At 35.3% G+C, this 6499-nt stretch overlaps 1 protein-coding gene across 2 annotated transcripts in view; it reads right to left on the bottom strand.

Moving 5' to 3' along the window:
- Positions 1-2147: 2147 nt before the first annotated feature.
- The window catches only part of LOC117337595, a 38415-nt gene continuing 34063 nt past the window's right edge, over positions 2148-6499 (bottom strand). For both annotated transcript variants that reach the window (XM_033898646.1, XM_033898656.1), the window contains 3 exons: positions 5762-5866; positions 4767-4886; positions 2148-3855 (listed from right to left, as the gene is read on the bottom strand). In XM_033898646.1, the coding sequence (XP_033754537.1) occupies positions 3772-3855; positions 4767-4886; positions 5762-5866 (309 nt within the window). In that variant the 3' untranslated portion in view covers positions 2148-3771. The remainder of the gene's footprint in view (positions 3856-4766; positions 4887-5761; positions 5867-6499) is intronic.

Below are 6499 nucleotides of genomic sequence, written 5' to 3'. Positions count from 1 at the left end.
ATTCTGTCTCTGTTATCGTAAAGAGGCTGATAGTGTCCACAGATGATATATCATAGCCTCTCGCTATGTCTGTTTAATGTGGAGGCTGATGATGTCCATAGATGATATATCATAGCCTCTCGCTATGTCTGTTTAATGTGGAGGCTGATGGTGTCCATAGATGATATATCATAGCCTCTCGCTATGTCTGTTTAATGTGGAGGCTGATGGTGTCCATAGATGATATATCATAGCCTCTCGCTATGTCTGTTTAATGTGGAGGCTGATGGTGTCCATAGATGATATATCATAGCCTCTCGCTATGTCTGTTTAATGTGGAGGCTGATGGTGTCCATAGATGATATATCGTAGCCTCCCATTAATATTCTGTCTATGTAATGTAACGGCTGATAGTGTCCATATATGTGATGTGGAGGCTGATAGTGTCCATAGATTCTGTGATGTGGAGGCTGATAGTGTCCATAGATGATATATCGTAGCCTCCCACTCTATCTATGTAATTAAACGGCTGATAGTGTCCATAGATTCTGTGATGTGGAGGCTGATAGTGTCCATAGATGATATATCGTAGCCTCGCATTCTGTTTCTGTAATGTAGAGGCTGACAACGCCCATATATGATAATTGTATAATTGCCTCCATCTCTGAATTTGTAAGGTAGAGGCTGATGATGTCCATAGATGATATACCATAGCCTCCCACTCTGTTTCTGTAATGTGGAGGCTGATAGTGTCCATAGGTGATATACCATAGCCTCGCACTCTGTTTCTGTAATGTGGAGGCTGATAGTGTCCATATATGATATACCATAGCCTCGCACTCTGTTTCTGTAATGTGGAGGCTGATAGTGTCCATAGATGATATACCATAGCCTCGCACTCTGTTTCTGTAATGTGGAGGCTGATAGTGTCCATAGATGATATACCATAGCCTCGCACTCTGTTTCTGTAATGTGGAGGCTGACAACGCCCATATATGATAATTATATAATTGCCTCAAGCTCTGTATCTGTAATGTAGAGACTGATGATTGTGTCCGTAGATGAAAAGAGTACATGATAACATAACGATAATCACGATACGTTTCTATCGAAAGTCTATCCCTGAGGTACTTTATATCAATGTATGACTTACAACTGTAATTCTATGTGGAACATTTCAGTTATTTCTTACTTATCATATACGCCTGTATAGGAATCTATACAGCATACCTTTTAAATGTCTTTTTTAATATATAATTTGAAGCTTAGTATAGTATGAATTAATGTGATCATCGTATCACGTTGATAAACTTGCCCCAAACTATTCTCGTGTAATTCAGGGTTCATATTTGATATGTTCCATGCATAAGACGTTTGTTTATGCTTGAAGCAAATTGAAAAATACTCATTTCGTTTCTTTACGTCAAAAATATTTCCGAAAATTGAAATAACATATACAATGACGAATTTCTGTATATTGACTTGTTTTGGCGTACGCTAATCTTAGCGCTTCATTAAATTTAAACATGTGGGCACAATGATGAGTTCGCACACCCATATTATTTGCTAGTTAACGCCATCATATTTTAACTAAATTCGTCCACCGCAAAATGCGTTTACACCCACATGATCTACCAGAAATTATATATAGAGCTTGGTTTGTTTTGTTTAAGGTCCTATTAACAGCCAGGGTCATTTAAGGACGTGCCATGTTTCGGAGGTGGAGGAAAGCCGGAAGTACCCGGGGGAAAACTACGGTCAGTACCTGGCAACTGCCCAACGTACGTAGGTTTCGAACTCACAACCCAGAAGTGGAGGGCCAGTGATAAAGTGTCGGGATACCGTAACCATTCGGCCACCGCGGCCTCTTATATATATACAGCTCAGTCATATTTTAGCGCAATAGGTCCACCACTCAAAGCGTTAACGCTATTTTAAGGCTGGTTATACATAAGTAAATCTGCCTGTTTGTTTTTGTTTTGTTTTTGTTTCAATAGCTTGAATTACTGAATTTTGATCTAGGGTTGAGATTAATAGCCTTTAGTGCCTACATGTTGTTTAAGTATTACACGTAATTAGCAATATCAAAACAAATATATATATATATAAACAAAGCATGAACGTATCTTTAGTATTGTTTTGACGGAAATAATAACAAACACGTTACGAACATATTAAAATGTATTTGATTTTAAAACAATATGCATTTATTAGGCTTTATATCCATTAAAGTTGGTATATTTCCAAAAAAAAAAAATATGATACGATATCAAACATATATAAATGCAAGAGGGCTAGTAGTCTTTAATATATATATATATAAATATAAATTATATATTATATCAACGACCCACTCAGAAAACATATTTCAAATTCACCGACGGTAAAACATTTACATCTCACACATTTACTAGGTGTTGTTTGAAATTATTGTTCAAAATAGATGTTACAGTATGAACCAACATACATTTACTCCATATAACTTGGACACACGTGACTAATTTTACTACAAGTTAAACATCGTTAAAGACATGCCCGCTTTTATACATACACCGCATATTTATATATCTGTATTCTCTCGGGAGCAGCGCATATGACAGGAAATTTCGACAGGTAAACATCAGGTAAAGGTAATCAAATTCTAGCATAAAGTCAAACGGCCACCAAATAAATAATGTACAATCGAAATGTACACTTGCAATATAGTATGCATTTAGCTGGCCTTTATATACAGTAAACACGATCATGTTGGCGCACAAACAACAGCGCTTAGCTGAATTTAACCGGATTAGCGCATTGTTGATTAGGCGCAATGACATTACTTGTCATAGAAAACAATATACAGAAATCAGCACAATCATATTTTCGCGGCAGGCTTGTAGCTCAAAACAGCTAAAATAAGATTACTGCTAAAATATGTATGTTTGCATTATGTCTCCAAATAAAACAGTACTTCTCAGCAAAACATAAATTCACACTGATAATTAAAATATGTGGATAACTCAATGTACAGCAACAAAGCTATCTAATGAATACTAACGATATCTTACTACGGATAAAGCAATACTTCTACCAGTATATCTAGCTATTGTTATCTAAGAATATCACACAGACACAATGGATTTGTGTCGAGGTATGTTGATATAAATAGTCATTGCAAGTAATATTTTCAACGAGTAAGACATTTGTTATCGTTCCTCGCCGAACTGATGTGTTTTTCAGTCTCTCTCTATCTCGTTTAGTCTTTTTTAATATGATCTATTGTATTGATATACCTGTCATTGTTTCATATTATCGTAAATATTTTCATACAAATGTTTTGATACTATTGGCCAATTGGAATACGTGGTAAACAAATATTTTCATTGTTATCTTATTGTAATAAGTTATAATAGCTATGTGGCCTTAAATTTATATTACATGCCAATATACACCTGGATGGTAATGGCATGTTTTTCTATCGTCTCCATGGAATGTGTAAGCTTATATTATAGATTTCTGGCAGACGACACGTGATGGCCCGGTTTCTCTCGACAGTTCACAGACACACTGAACAATCTGGAAACAAACTGTTGTCTTTATATCGGCCATTAAAACATACAATTCCTTTACAGAATGATTCTGTTGGCACGCCATAATGCTATCCCGAGTCAACTTCGTACACTTTCTGTTGTTACTGGTTTCAGTCTATAAGATGGATCCATCGATGTCTGCATTATAACTCGCTCCGGATTATAAATACTGATCCGGATCGTCCAGAGACATTGACGTACGGAATCCAGGTGACATCTTTCACTGATATATACAGGTGACTTGGCGCTGTCCACCACAGTCTAAGGACGCACATGCCATTTCTCGTATGTCTCGATTGTTCATCTAGAGAAGTAAGAAAGTAATCACAGATTGAACTGACTCAGAGGAAACATTAAAATAATATTAACAAGATATGCATAAATATGTTGTTTTATGTATCATTATTGTAACCATTTGTTGCCAACTGTAACGATAAGGTACACTTGCAAAATGCGATAAGAAAGACACTGCAGGTAGGTAACTTATCACTAGATAATGGATTCAATCAATACCTAGATGAAGTACAATGTAGATGATACTGAATGATGTAGGTAATGTGGATAATGTACTGTTTACGTACATGTACTAGATGAAGTAGATTTTTAACAATTTGATGAAGTAGATGACTTACAACTACATGATGGAGTTGACTTATCTACCATACAATGATGAAATCAACCGATTTTCCACTACATGAAGTAGATGACTTACTATCAGATAAACTAGATGACTTACGACTAGATGAAGTAGATGACTTACCACTAGATGAAGTATATGACTCATCACTAGATGAAGTAGATGATTCATCCATCACTAGATGAAGTAGATGACCCATCACTAGATGAAGTAGATGATTCATCACTAGATGAAGTAGATGATTCATCCATCACTAGATGTAGTAGATGACTCGTCACTAGATTAAGTAGATGATTCATCACTAGATGAAATGGATGACTTACCACTAGATGAAGTAGATGACTCATCACTAGATAAAGTAGATGATTCATCACTAGATAAAGTAGATGACTCATCACTAGATTACTCATCACTAGATGAAGTAGATGACGCATCAGTAGATGAGATAGATGACTCACCACTAGAAGAAGTAGATGACTCATCACTAGGTGAAGTAGATGGCACATCACTAGATAAGGTAGATAAATCATCAATAGACGAAGCAGATGACTCATCACTAGATGAGGTAGATGACTTACCACTAGATGATGGTTACATAGGGATCTATCATACGGTGTTCGACACCCTGTTTCCAGTTCATTAGATAAGGCTGTTCCCTCAGCGTTCCAGTCATACACAATGTTGTAGATAGGCCGGTCCTGAAGCAAATATTTACAATTATATAAATCTCACTCCACCCAAACCTGTCCGAGACACAGTCTATGCTACAAAGCTAAGATACCATTGTATAAGTAGACATTAAATGATTTCCTGATGTGATGTCCGAACACAGTTCAGTGTGTGCATGTGTAAGTGTTAAAAAGGGAACTCTGACCAAAAAAATGTATGTTGCTGTTCCAATTTGAAACACCTACACATGAATGAACTTTTTACGTGTTTTAAAAATGGCAAAATTACCTTCAGAAAACATATATGTGTAACTCGATATAGAACAGATGTCTAGCTTCTAGGCATTAAACACAGAATCACCTCCTTTAATCCACATATTTACACTACATGAAAACTACACTCGTTCCATCCTTTATATCGATTTTTATACAGATTGGACAATATAATAATGTTTCATTACGTATAAAATTTAGTTTTACGTTTTATTTAAATGATATCTGTGCGTGAAATATCAAAACACGCAGTTTATATAATTATCATACGTATATATTTAAAACAAGACCCAGCTTACAGATGTCTAGCTTCCAGGCATACGACACACAATCTCGTTTCCGGTACGTCAAACATACTAAAGAAGCAGTTTAGTTGCATCGGTAAACCACATTTTATTGGAGCTCCGAAATAAACAGCGAGCTTGTATATCTAATGCCACATATTTAGTTATTTATTCTTATATTTATCTATTAATTCATTTATCTAATTAATTCATTATCTTGAACTCTATTAACTCAAAGGCTTCGCGATAACTAGGTTCGACTTTATTTATTCTTTCATTCATTAATCTACGTATCTTGTAAGTATCAATATATTTGAATATATAATTAAAGGACGGGGGATATCTTACCAATCCGATCTTTCCGAAATTAGTGAAACAGAAGGCAGGTCCTGGGTATTCTATGTCACACCGAATTACATATCTGGCCCACTTCTCAAGTCTCTTACTCCATTCCTGGTGATGACAATAATTAGACCTTAATCATCTTGTCCTACTTTGCGAGAACATACTGAAATATTGTGGATAGAATCTCGAAGATGAAAAAATAGCAAAAAAACACAAAAAAAATGAAATAATGAGGTAAAAAAGGACTAAATTTTTGAACCTCCAGCCATTTAACTTTTTCCCATAATCATGAGTAACGACGATTTCATGCTTATTTAAAGAAACATGGAGGAAAACCAAACGAATATCACAACACATGTACTATTAAAAATTAACAGTACTAGCCTGATCAATAGATTTAATATATATGGAACTCTATGTACATGTACAATGTCTTTCTAATGCAGGGCAGACAATGATATCCTACAGACACCACTCCCCCCCCCCCCCCCCCCCCCCCTACTTTTTTTTAACATTTCAGTGTTTTGTAATCAGTCAAATTATATCATAAATGTACGGCTGAACAGTGATGATTATGTTAGGGCATTTTTTTTATGTTTTATGTAGACTGAAAATATAATACATGTACTTATATATATATCATATAAGAGAACGTGCTCACGTAAAACTTTTACGTGAGCACGTGAAGGAAAAAATATTTTTCAGCCTAAATAAAAAAAAAAATTAGCAGTACATAAAAAA

The sequence above is a fragment of the Pecten maximus genome, chromosome 1 (genome assembly GCF_902652985.1).
Source record: "Pecten maximus chromosome 1, xPecMax1.1, whole genome shotgun sequence".
NCBI lineage: Eukaryota > Metazoa > Mollusca > Bivalvia > Pectinida > Pectinidae > Pecten > Pecten maximus.
The sequence above is the reverse complement of the archived record's forward strand: the minus strand, read 5'-3'. Positions and strand labels throughout refer to the sequence as shown.